The sequence below is a fragment of the Chiloscyllium punctatum genome, chromosome 3 (assembly GCF_047496795.1).
Source record: "Chiloscyllium punctatum isolate Juve2018m chromosome 3, sChiPun1.3, whole genome shotgun sequence".
Classification (NCBI taxonomy): Eukaryota; Metazoa; Chordata; class Chondrichthyes; order Orectolobiformes; family Hemiscylliidae; genus Chiloscyllium; species Chiloscyllium punctatum.
Genome location: NC_092741.1, coordinates 121,784,371 through 121,797,810, shown reverse-complemented (window position 1 = coordinate 121,797,810; position 13,440 = coordinate 121,784,371). Strand labels below are relative to the sequence as shown.

The window sequence follows — 13,440 nt, the reverse complement described above, 5'->3', positions numbered from 1 at the left end:
ATTAACTCAACCTGTATACATCCTTTGTGTTGTATTTGATGAGTTTCCAATCTTCTATCTATGCCATTGCTAAGATTGCCTATTTCTACCTCACTAACATCTCCCAGCTTTGCCATTGCCTCAGTTCTTTTCCTGCTGAAACCCTCCTGCCTTTGTTACTGCTTGACTTAGAGTCATGGAGTCATAGAGATGTACAGCATGGAAACAGACCCTTCGGCCAATTCGTCCATGCCGAACAGATATCCTAACCTAATCTAGTCCCATTTGCCAGCACTTGGCCCATACCCCTCTAAACCCTTCCTATTCATATACCCATACCAATGCCTTTTAAATGCTACAATTGTACCAGCTTCCACCACTACTTCTGGCAGCTCATTCCAATCAAGTATTATCCTCTGCATGAAAAAGTTGCCCCTTAAGTCCCTTTTATATCTTTCCCCTCTCACCCTAAACCTATGCCCTCTAGGTCTAGACTCCACCACCCCAGGGAAACATACCTTGCCTGTTTATCCTATTCGAGGTCCCTCATAATTTTGTAAACCTCTATAAGGTCACCCCTCAGCCTCCGACGCTCCAGGGAAAACAGCCCCAGCCTATTCATCTTCTCCCTATAGCTCAAATCCTCCAACTCTGGCAAAATCCTAGTAAATCTTTTCTGAACCCTGACTTAATTATTTCAATGTATTTCACTCTGATCACCCACCTTCTACACTCCTTAAACTTAGCATCCAAAACTTTACTGAATGTGTCTTAACTCTCCTCAACTCTCATTCAGGAGAAAGTGAGGACTGCAGATGTTGGAGATCAGAGCTGAAAATGTGTTGCTGGAAAAGCGCAGCAGGTCAGGTAGCATCCAAGGAGCAGGAGAATCGACGTTTCGGGCATGAGCCCTTCTTCAGGAATTCCTGAAGAAGGGCTCGTGCCCGAAACGTCGATTCTCCTGCTCGTCAAATCTCATTCACCTGAGTCACGCCTGTGTTCACTGACCTCTCTTAACTCCGACTCATGTGACATCATACTTTAAGGTTCTCGTCCTTGTTTTCAAATCCCTCCGTGATCATGCCACTATCCACATCTCTAATCACTCATTACTGCAAACTTCCCAGGTCTCAGTGCATTAACAGTTCTGGCCTCTTGTCCATTTCCAATTTTGATCACTCCACCATTTATTAACCTTAGCTTCTGCGGCTTAGTTCCAAATTTTTCCCTCTTTTTATTTTTTCACCTCATTTTTTGAAACTGTGACCAACTTTTCGGTTATCTAATTAATCTCCTTATGTAGCTCAATGTTATACTTTATAATGCTCTTGTGAAGTCTTTGCGTGTGCTATAAGTTGTTGAATCTGCACTGCTTCTCATGTGCAATATCTACAGGTTTATACAGTACTCCAGAAGTGGTCTGTCCAGTGCTTTGTTTAGCTGTAGCTCTGTTGTCTTTGTTATTGCCTTCTAGTTATTTAAATTTATTCAAAATTGTATGACCTCTAATTAATTGCTTTGAATTCCATCTGCCACAGTTCCACCACCACACATTATCAATGTCTCTTTCGTAATTTTGCTTGTGTATACACTGTTTACAATGCTACCAATCGTTGTCATTGGCAGACTTGAAATAAGGCTTTGTGTCGCGACATCAAAACTATTTATAAAGATTAATAAACAAATTCCAAATGAGTTGCAGCCCCAACACACACCCTTGTGGGACATCACTACTCATGTCCTTCTATTTTGATTATGTCCATTATCCCTGCACTGTCTTCTACTGTCCAATCAGTGTCTTAATCCAAAAAGGTATTTTTAATTTCGTGACTCTTTTCACAAACAGCCTCTTGTATGTAACCCAAACGAATGTCTTCTGGAAGCCCACAGAAAGTACGTTAAAAGACATTCCTTTGCCACCATCTTTGAGCAATTATACTATGTTGAGATCCAACGAATTGACTACAGTTGTCATAAGTCAGAAAACATGACACTTAAGTAATCTAATCCTTTTAGCAGTTTTCGTGGGACAGCAAAACCTTGTGCTTTGGATGGTGTGTGTTGGGTGAAGTATAGTTGTGTCATTCTTGATGACTGCTGATCCATGTGATTATTCAGTGCGTCTCTTTTGAAACCGCCACTGTGCTGTTTGCTATGTTCTTTTTGAACATAATAAAGGGCCAGAATCATTTAGGTTGTGAACTTTTTCAGTCTATAGATCATAGAATTCCTACAATGTGAAAGCAGGCCATTTGGCCCATCAAACCCATCCTGTCGATCAAAAAAGCATCCCACCCAGACCCTGCATTTCCCATAGCTAATCCATTTAGGCTGCACATCCCGAGAAATTTAGCATGGCCAATCCATCTAACCTGCACATCTTTGAACTGTGGGAGGAAACCAGAGCACCCAGAGGAAACCCACATAAATACGGGGAGAATATGCAAACCCCATACACGTGCCCCGAGATGGGTGGAATTGAACCCAGGTCCTTGGTGCTGTGAGGCAGCAATGCTAACCATTGAGCCACTGTGCTGCCCTAGCTGTCCTAGGTATGTTTATTTTGAACCTTGTTCAAATCTTGTTTAATATGAACAACTGCAGAAAGCTTCCCATTCTGTAACATTTCTTTTGTTGTTGACTCAATTATAGAGATTGATCGCAGTTTTTAATATCTCTCTTTTGTTCATCCAGAGAATCCACTTAACGTTTTTACTGGAGATTTAAGATTTGACAGTTAATGCAGTCCTTATTTCATTTTTGCCTTCCTTGGGTGCATAATCCTTTTTTTCCATTGAGAAAACTAATACAAAATATTTGTTCAACTAGACCGCCATTTATTTTACTTTCTTATTCTTTTAACTTTCATTATTACACACATTTAACTTTTAAGGAGTCCACATTACTCATGGCTACTCTTTTAATGTCATTGTAAAAACATCTCTGTGAATTGTGATTTTCAACACATTTGTATTTTTGTGTTCTATTCTTGTTTGGCCTATATTTGATTCCACGTCCAAAAAATTGTGGTGGACTTTTAATTGCTGTCTGAAATTGTCTAGAAAGCCATTCAGTTCAAGAGCAGTTGGAATGAGCACCAAAAGCTGGACTGGCAATGACATACTGATATCAGAGGACAAACAGGCTGTGGGCATGAAATGTGTTGGTATTGTAAGTGTTAGGGAGACAACGTCCTACTCTTCAGCTGAGGTATTGGGGAACTCTTCCCTTAATCTTCCTCCTCTCCTTCTGGTCTGCCTTGTGCCTTTCTGGTAAGGGCTGTTCAATGAAGACTGATTTTTGGGGACTCTCCTCTTCCCTCATGTGGTTACACCAGTGAAGATATGGCCTAATCTATTTTTCATCCCTGCACAGATCCTCCACTATAGATTTCCCCAACCCCTAATGCAGTTACTCCAGTATAGAATCTGGCTTCAGAAATCCTTTGGCCCCTGCACTGTTTTTCCAGTGTAGTTTTGGCTTCCCAACATCCTTGGCGCGAGTACGGAATTGGCCTAGCCCCTGTCGGCTTCTCCTGGTGCCTCCTGTCATGAGTAGAGTCCTAGCCATACAGCATGGATACAGATGTATGGGTCTAACTCATCCATACTGACCAGGGTTCCCAAACTAGTCCCATTTGCCTGTGTTTGGCCCATAATCCTGTAAACCTTTCTTATTCATGTTCCTGACCAAATGTCTTTTAAATGTTGTAACTGTACCTGCATCTATCACTTTCTCTGGAAGTTCATTCCATATATGCACCACCCTTTGAAAAATGTTGCTACTCAGATCCCTTTTAAATCTTTCTTGTCTCACCTTAAACATACACCCTGTAGTTTTGAACTCCCCCGTCAGAGGGAAAAGACTTTTGCTATTCACCTTATCTATGCTCCTCATAGTCATAGAGATGTATAGCATGGAAATAGACTGATGTTATAAACCTCTATAAGGTCACCCGTCAACCTCATACGCTCAGTGAAAAGAGTCCCAGCCTATACAGCAAATACCGTGCGTACTTGAGTAATAGTCAAATTTTTTTTTACTACTTTTTAAGATTAAATTTATGTGACCGACTATTACATGGATACTATTTCGTGCTGTAAAAATTCGTGCTGTATCATTAGCAGAAGTCCAATTGATGTCTAAACGAATAAATGAAAAGAAAAAGAATTATGGTAACTCTGAAAACCCAGAGCGGAACACAACAGCCAGCGGACTGAAAGACTGGGAGCAGAACGGAACACCCTGCAGACTGGAAGACCAGGAGTCAAGCAGAACAACTGGCAGACTGGAAAGCTGGAGCAGGATGTGACAGCAGGTGGCACTGACTCAGAAATGTTGATCTGTTATCTGTGAAGAACTAGTCGACATTTACACGAGATATATGGAAAAATTCCAGATTATTTGGCCAAAAATAAGGGGTTGACCGTTACATAATATCGACTGTTACTCAAGTATATATGATACTACTTTCAGATTTGTTTGATAATTGGCCAGATTGTTCTCAGGCTTGTTGTGTTGTCAATGAGTGGTAAGTGACCCACCGCTCTTGCAGGGCTTTTATTATTATATAATATTTCTTGGGACACGTAAGTTACACTATATCAATCATATATCTGAATGCTTTTGGCCAATGGCCATGTCAGGTGATCATTGTCTTCTTGCCTGCCTTAATCTGAGGGTGAGTTTACTATTCCTTCTTAGTGCAAATACTTAGCGAGTTTTGAGAAGATTTGTAGCTCAAGTTGAAGTTTTGGATATAGGTTTGCTAACTGAGCTGGAAGGTTCATTTCCAGACATTTCACTACCCTACTAGGTAACATCTTCAGTGGGCCTCAGGCAAAGCAATGCTGAAAATTCCTGCTTTCTATTTGTGTTTCTTTGGGTTGATGTCATTTCCTGTGGTAAAGTCACTTCCTGTTCCTTTTCTCAGGGGGTGGTAGATGGGGTCTAACTCGATGCGTTTGTCGATAGAGTTACGGTTGGAATGCGATGCTTCTTGGAATTCTCGTGCATGTCTTTGGCTTGTCCTAGAATGGATGTGTTGTCCCACTCAATGGTGTCCTTCCTCATCCGTATGTGAGGATACTAGTGAGAGAGTCTTTTTGTGGCTAGTTGGTGTTCATGTATCCTGGTGGCTAATTTTCTGCCTATTTGTCCAATGTCGTGTTTGTTACAGACCTTGCACAATATTTTGTAAATGACATTAGTTTTGCTTGTTGTCTGTATAGGATCTTTCAAGTTCATTAGCTGCTGTTTTAGTGTGATGGTGGGTTTATGAGCTACCATGATCCAAGGGGACTGAGTAGTCTGGCAGTCATTTCTGAGCTGTCTTTGATGTAGGAGAGAGTGGCTAGGGTTTCTGGACATGTTTTGTCTGCTTGTTTGGGTTTGTTGCTGAGAATGCTGACCATTTGTCTGGTCCACATGGGTTCTATGATTTGATTTTTCCAGACAAACAACATGACACTGTTTGCATAGCCAACACAGACCAAGCAACAATAGAATAGATCAGTCAGGACTCTTTAATGGGATGATAAATATAGGATAAACTTAGGAGCAGGAGTAGATCATTTGGTCCTTTGAACCTGCTCGCCATTCAATATGTTCGTGGCTAATCATCCTGTTTCTGCTTTCTCCCCAAACCCTTTGATCATTTTAGCCCCAAGAACTATATCTAATTCCTCCTTCAAAATATTCCATGTTTTGGCCTCAACCATTTTGTATGCCAGAGAATTCCACCAGCTCACTCCTCTCTGTTTGGCGAAATTTCTCTTCATCTCAGTCTGAAGTTGCATACTTCCATATCCATAGGCTGTGATGCCTGGTTCTGGACTGTCCAGTTAACAGAACATCTTTCCTGCATTTACTGTGTCCAGTCCTATTAGATTTTTGTACTTTTCAATGCGTTACCTCCCGTTTCATTTACTGGAGTTTAAGACAATGTAGCTCTAATGATCGTTTGTCTTCATACATCAGTCCTGCTCTTCCAGGAGTGAAATGGCATATGGTCAATGCACTCTCCCCGTAGCCAGGTAAGGTGACCAATTTGCATACAATACTCCAGGTGTTGTCACATCAAACCTCTTTACAATGCAGCAAGGCATCCCTGCATCTGTACTTGAATGCTCTCACTCAGAGACCAACATGTCATTTGCATGCTTTCTTACCTGTTGATCTTAGAATTGCAAGTTGATTTAGAAATGCCAGTCATGGAATAATTAGTGATTGCAAATAGAATTTCTGACAATCGCAGCTTTTACTGTGAAACAATTGGAAATATCCCAATTAAGGCAAGCTTGGGTCACTTAAACTCTTAGCAGACTGTGATTGAAAGCCTCTTAGAAAGAGGCCATTACTTATCATCTTTTGACAAGTCTGTTCTACAAAGAATTAGTCGGCTATAAGATACAGTCCACATTTCTGAAGAAGCTGACAGAAATGTTGAACTTGATTATAGTACAAAAATGTAGAAGCAAATGGTGAACACCTCTCCTTGAAAGATTTGGTCCATAAGGACAGGTATCAAAACACACAACAATCTACCTTAAATGTATAAGACATGTAATAGGCGATACTAAACATCTAGCTGACACATGCATGTTTTAAAACATGCATGAGATAGTGAAGGTAGTTATAGATATGACTTATCATAGAATAGAGTATGGTTAGAGATGCTTACAAGTGGAAAATATACAATGAGTCAACATTTGCACACTCACATGGGAAAATAGATTTACATGTGCAGAGGAAAATGGGACATTGCACCCACTGAGCTATTATCCTTGGAGTACAATTCAAACTAAAACACTGGACATACACAGGTTGTTCCAACATCTGAACTGAGGATGGTATATTATGTACTACAAAACCTTGTGTAATAATAACTTTCCACATTAACTATTACAGTTCATGATTAGATTGGATTAAAAGGTCAATGAAGGAAAAAGGTTTGAAGGAATATAGGAAAAGCATGCGTAAATGTGATTACAATTGTTTGCTTCCATGTTGGGTAAACACCAATGTGAACTATTTGGGTCAAATGATCCTTGTACCACTTCTGTCTAAATTATTACCACTTAAACAAATCTACTGGAAAAAAATTCACAAGGAACCTTGTACAATAATCCATTGTTCTTTCGTCATATACTAGAACTGAAATATCATGCCTATTAGATAAGACCTAAAGACACTTTCCATTTTGGGGAGAATCAAAACTCGAGGCCATAAATCAGGATCAGTGTACTTCACTGCCACCTTCATTGATATAATTTTATTTCTCTAATTTCATTGATGCAATTTTTTTCTCCACCAATTTCACTAGTGTAACTTGCTACTACCAATTTTGTTGGCATAATTTCCTCCTCCACAAATTTTACTTGTGTAATTTCCATTTCCACATAAAATTGTAATTTCTTGTCAGCAATTCCACTAGTGTAATTTCTTCCTTCACAAATTTTAGTGGTTTAATTTTCTTCTCCACCAACTACACTGCTGTCATTTGCTGCCCTGTCAATTCACTGATATAATTTCCTCCTCCAACAATTTCACTGGTTTAATGATGGGGAGGGATGACCTTGGTGAGGTTTGTCTATAATGGGCACACACAACCCTCAGAGGAGGACTCCCCTTCTTACGCTATACCAGCTCACAAAGTAAATGTTGCTGGGTTATTTGCCTGGCATGGGCCTCCTTTTGCCATGTGTGAAAAAGCAGAGCAAAAATGAGGTTAAAACTAGATCTCAATGAGCCAAACATACCTCAGCAATTCAGCATTCAATTTGACGTAATGAAATTCAAATCTAGTTCAAATGTTAGTTCTTAATACTTCAGTTTCACACCAAAATTTGATAGATTTTTATTAGGTAGCGTTATTAAGGACTGTAGAACCAGTGTGGGTAAATATATTTAAAAGACAAACCAACTACAAAGTGAAACAAGAACAGAAATTGCTGGAAAAACTCAGGTTTGGCAGAATCTGTGCAGAGAAATCAAGGTTAACGTTTCCGGTCCAGTAACCCTTCCTCAATTCTGCCAGACCTGCTGAGTTTTTCCAGCAATTTCTGTTTTTGTTTTGGATTTCCAGATACAATTCTTTCAGATTTTTTTGCAGAGCAGCTTAAGGGGCTGGAAAGTTCTCTGATTCTACACTCTGAAATACACTAAAGGTAGTGTATTTTAAAATGTGAATTGACTGTATGAAGTCACAAGAAAATCAATGAACTTTTAAGTGATAAATAATTTCTTAAAACCTGTTTTTCTGATCTGTTTTGCAGGCTGCATCTCCCAGCAAAGTTGCTCTTGGGATTTATTGTGGTATGATAGCTCTCCTTTTTACTGTGATAAAGACTATTAATTACCGGCTTCACCTTATGTTTGAAGAAGAAGAAATTATTCATCACAATGTTCAGGCTGTTGCTTCCACAAAGAATAGAACCGGATCTGGAGCAAGGAATAATTGTGAACCAGAACTGATGCCGCCTTTTAGTCCTGGGTAAGAAAGTACAAAAAAAACTCCCCCTCTGTCAGTTATTAAGAAGGATTTATATATTACATCCAGGTATTTATAATGTGATTCATTTTATTTGCGGTGTTAATCATGATTCAGTGATTAGCACTCTTGCTTCTATTTTAGGAAGGCTATGGGTTCAAGCCCCAATCAAAACAAAATTGAAAATATTGTCCAAGTTGTCTGTGCACATGGAATACTGAAAAAGTGCTGAACTGTTGGACAGGCTGTCTTTCATTGTGGAGTTTGAAGAAAGACTTGATGTGGGTTCAGTTGAATGCTTATCCTTTTGAGTAATGCCTGATATCAAGATTAGTGACAGGGTTAGACAGAGTCAGCATGGACATATGAAAATGAAATCGTGCCTGACAAATCTACAGGAATTTTTCAAGAATGTAACTGGTAGAAATGAAAAGGAGGAGGCAGTTTGTGTAGTTTATTCAGACTTTCAGAAGATGTTTGATAAGGTCCTACATAAGAAATTAGCGTGTAAAGTTAAAGCACAATACAGTGGGGATAGTGACATCAATACAAAAGTAAGTGGCAGACCAGAAATAAAAAATGGGAATAAACAGGTCTTTTTCCAAATTGCAGGCAGTGACTAGGGTGTGGGGGGGGGGGGGATCACAGTGTTCAGTTCTTGAACCCCAACTATTTACAGCTATCAATGGTTTAGATAAGGTAATTAAATGTAATATCCCCAAGTTTGAATATAATACAAAGCTGGTTGGGAAGGTGAACTGTGGTGAGGGTGTGGAGATGCTTCAGCATGATTTGGACAAGATAAAAAGGGCGGCTCGATGGCACAGTGGTTAGCACTGCTGCCTAACGGCGCCAGGTTCCCAGGTTTGATTCCAGCCTCAGGCGACTGTCTGTGTGGAGTTTGTACATTCTCCTCATGTCTGCGTGGGTTTCCTCTGGGTGCTCCAGTTCCTCCCACAATCCAAAGATGTGCAGGTCAGGTGAATTGGCATGTTAAATTGCCCATATTATTAGGTGCATTAGTCAGAGGGAAATGGGTCTGGGTGGGTTACTCTTTGGAGGGTCGGTGTGGACTGGTTGGGCCGAAAGGCCTGTTTCCACACTGTAGGTAATCTAATCTAATCCAAAGTGAGTGGGCAAATGCATGGTAGGTGAAGTATAATGTTGGTAAATGTGAGGTTATCCATTTTGACAGCAAAACGTGGATAATTATTTATTTTCTGAATGGCGATAGTTTGGAAACGAGACCAGGGAGTCCTTGTATATCAGTTGCTGAAAGTAATCATGTAGATGTAGCAGACAAGAAGAATACAAATGATATATGTTACCATTCATAAGAAGAAGATTCGAGTAAAGGAGTAGGGATGACTTGCTGCAATTGTACAGAGTCTTGGTGAGAACACGCCTGGAATATGCAGTTTTTATCCTTATCTGAGAGTAAATATTCTGACTTTGGAGAGAGTACAACAAAATTTACCAGATCGATTCCAAAGTTCTAGCAGGATTAAGAAATGTTAACACAAAAAGGATGTTTTTGATCACTAGGGAGTTCAGAACTAGGAATCCTAAGAATATGAGGTAGGCCATTTAGGACTGATGAGGAAAATTTCTTTACTAATAGCGCATTGACCCTGTGGAGTTCTCAGCCACAGAAAGCTGTAGATACCAAAATATTGAATGTTTTCAAGAAGGAGATGTGTATAGTCCTTAGGATTAAAGGGATCAAAGAATATGAGGTGAAAGTGGGAACAGGGTACAGGTAGATGATCCTTTATCCGAAACTGTCGGGACTAGCTGTCTTTCAGATTTTGGAATTTTTTGGATAAAGGATTAACTGACACTTTTTTATAGTAAAATTTAAAAGAACTACCGAACAACAGACCCATCTGTGATTACTACGAGCACTGAGACAATGCTGGGCCACGCCGCTATGTCACATCTGAGTGTCATGGGTCAATTGGGTGTGGAGTTGCGTTTGCACGCCAAACAACCTTGTTAATGAGGAAAAAGCTTTAGGAAAAATCTTCAGATTTTGGAGCTTTTTGGATTTCAGAATTACAGCTAAAGGATTGTCTACCTGTACTGAGTTTAATGATTAGCTATGATCATACTAAGTGGCAGAACAGACTCAAATATCCAACTCCTCCTCCTGTAACTACTCCAATTATATTGCTAACTAGAGTTGAATATGCTCTTACACTGGAGTGCATCAATTCCTTATGTTTCGTGTCAGGCATGACTCTGTGAGTAGTCACTTCTGAAGGCCAATCTAGAGATTTGAATATGTAATTCAGGTTGACACTGAGTGGAGTTAAGGGGAAAGTACCACTGGGGGGGGTGGTACTAAGGGAAGTACCACTTTGCTGTGTCAGAGTGCAGGTACTGAGGGATTGATGCACTAGTAGGCGGGAAAAGGGAGTTTGAGCAGTGTTGGAGAGGAGTAGCAGTACTGCGAGCGTGCTATACTATTAGAAAGGTGGTACTGATATTTGCCTCCATCCATCCTATCAATTGTTTCCTCTTCCTAACAGCATTGTGAGTGTGCTAACATCTCTCAGTCTACGCTGTTCACCACCACCTTTCCAAGGAACAAATACGAAGTTGAAAATCACATGACACCGGCTTATAGTCCAATAGGTTTATTTGAAAATACAAGCTTTTGGAGCACTGTTCCTTCATCAGGTAGCTAGTCACAACAATAAATGCTAGTCTAGCCAGTGATGCTCACATCTTGTAAAATAATAAATGAATTGTTTCTACAATATTTAAATATAACTTTTGGGAAGAATCTTGACAAAGTGTCTGGAGATTTACCCAACAGTTGGGAAGCCAGCATCCCCTCATTTTGGGAGCCCCTAACACCTCTTGTTTCTTTCAGGCACTGAAGAGAAGTTAGTAGTGAGCCCTCAGCAGGATCAGGAAACTCAGAAGTTTCACCTCTTCATCATGGCATGATCTTTGCCATTATCATCATCTATGATATGGTTTTACTAAACCATCTGGGAAGCATGTGTAATTTCACTGCCATCAGTCCTCCTTTATCGAGGTTGAGGAGGCAAGGATCAGACAGGGCTGTGCAAGGTAGCCAGGGAGGAACTGAAGAATGGACTTAGGAGAGGTAGAAAGGGGCATGAAAAAGCTTTAGCAGGTAGTATTAATGAAAACTGTAAGGCATTCTACACTTGAGGAACAAGAGATTGGCCAGAGTGAAGATAGGGCTGATCAGGGATCGTGGAAGGAATTTGTGCCTGAAGTCAGAGGAAGTGGGGGAGGTAGTTAATAAATACTTTGCTTCAGTATTCTCTACTGAGAAGGGCCTTGTCGTTTGTGAGGACAGCATGGAATAGGCTGATATGATTGAAAAGGTTGATGTTTGGAAGGAGGATGTACTGAAAATTTTGAAAAATATAAGAATAGCTAAGTCCTCTGGACCAGACTGGATATACCCAAGGCTACTACAGGAAGTGAGAGCAGAGATTGCTGTGCTTTTGGCAACGATCTTTGCATCCTCACTGTCTACTGGAGGAGTGCCAGACAATTGCAGGGTGATAGATGTTATTCCCCTGTTCAAGAAAGGGAATAGGGACAATCCTAGGAACTACAGACCAGTCAGTCTTAGGTCTGTGGTGGGCAAGTTATTGGAGAAGATTCTGAGAGGCTGGATTTGTGATTATTTGAAAAACCGTAGTTTGATTAGAGGTAGTTTGATTTGGCTTTGAGAGGGACAGGTCATGATTCACTAGCCTTATTGAATCTTTGAGGATATGACAAAACACCTTGAAGGTAGAGCACTGGATGTTGTGTATATGGATTTTAGCAAGGCGTTTGATAAGGTTCCCAATGGTAGGCTCATTCAGAAAATAAGGAGGCATGGGTTACAAGGAAATTTGGCTCTCTGGATGCAGAATTGGCTGTCTCATAAAAGACAGGGTGGTAGTAGATGGAAATTATTTAGCCTGAACTTTGGTGACCAGTGGTGTTCTGTGGGGGTCTGTTCTGGGACCTCTGCTCTGTGATTTTTATAAATGACTTTGATGAAGAAATGGAAGGGTGGGTTAGTAATTTTACCGATGACATGAAGGTTGGTGGAGTTGTGGATAGTGTGGAGGGCTGTTGTAAGTTGCAATGGGACATTGACAAGATGCAGAGCTGGGCTGACAAGTGGTAGATGAAGTTCAATCTGGAAAAGTATGAAGTGATTCATTTTGGAAGGTCGAATTTGAATGTGAATACAGGGTTAAAGGCAGGATTCTTGGCAGTGTGGAGGAACAGAGGGATCTTGGGATCCATGTCGGTAAGTCTTTCCAAGTTGCCACAAACTCTGTCAAGAATACATAATTTACTCCTTTCCCCTGTTTACTCCCATGTTATTTTCCCTTGTTGGAAAGCCGTTCCCCATCATTGGTTTTTGGCTTCCAGCTTTTGAAATAAACCCACAGCAAAAGCCTTTCAGATAAATCAATTCTAAGGGGAAAAATGTTTCTTCTGTTTGAACAGATTTGCCTGTGTGACATTCTGGGATTTCACAAACCAAATATGGAATTTTATTTTCCCTGCAGGTCTGTTTGAAACAAAAAAAAAATCAAGGTTGCAATAGGAGATCTATTGGAAGTTGGTGCTCCGGTTTCCTCCCACAATCCAAAGACGTGCAAGTCAGGTGAATTGGTCATGCTAAATTGCCCCTTGTGTTAGCTGCATTAGTCAGAGGGAAATGGGTCTGGGTGGGTTACTCTTCAGAGGGTCGGTGTGGACTGGTTGGGCCGAAGGGCCTGTTTCCACACTAAGGAATCTAGTCTAATCTAAAAGTTGATAGAGTTGTTAAGAAGGCATATGGTGTGTTGGCTTTCATTAGCATGGGGATTGAGTTTAAGAGCAGCGAGGTTATGTTGCAGCTCTAAAACCCTGGTTAGACCACACTCAGAATATTGTGTTCAATTCTGGTCACCTCATTATAGGAAGGATGTGGAAGC

General features: G+C 40.4%; 1 protein-coding gene across 5 annotated transcripts in view; it reads left to right on the top strand.

Annotated features, from left to right (window-relative positions):
- LOC140464582 (pecanex-like protein 2) overlaps positions 1 to 13,440 on the top strand; it is a 268,742-nt gene that overhangs the window by 12,506 nt on the left and 242,796 nt on the right. For all 5 annotated transcript variants that reach the window (XM_072559843.1, XM_072559850.1, XM_072559861.1 and 2 more), the window contains exon 2: positions 8,256 to 8,473. In XM_072559843.1, the coding sequence (XP_072415944.1) occupies positions 8,256 to 8,473 (218 nt within the window). The remainder of the gene's footprint in view (positions 1 to 8,255; positions 8,474 to 13,440) is intronic.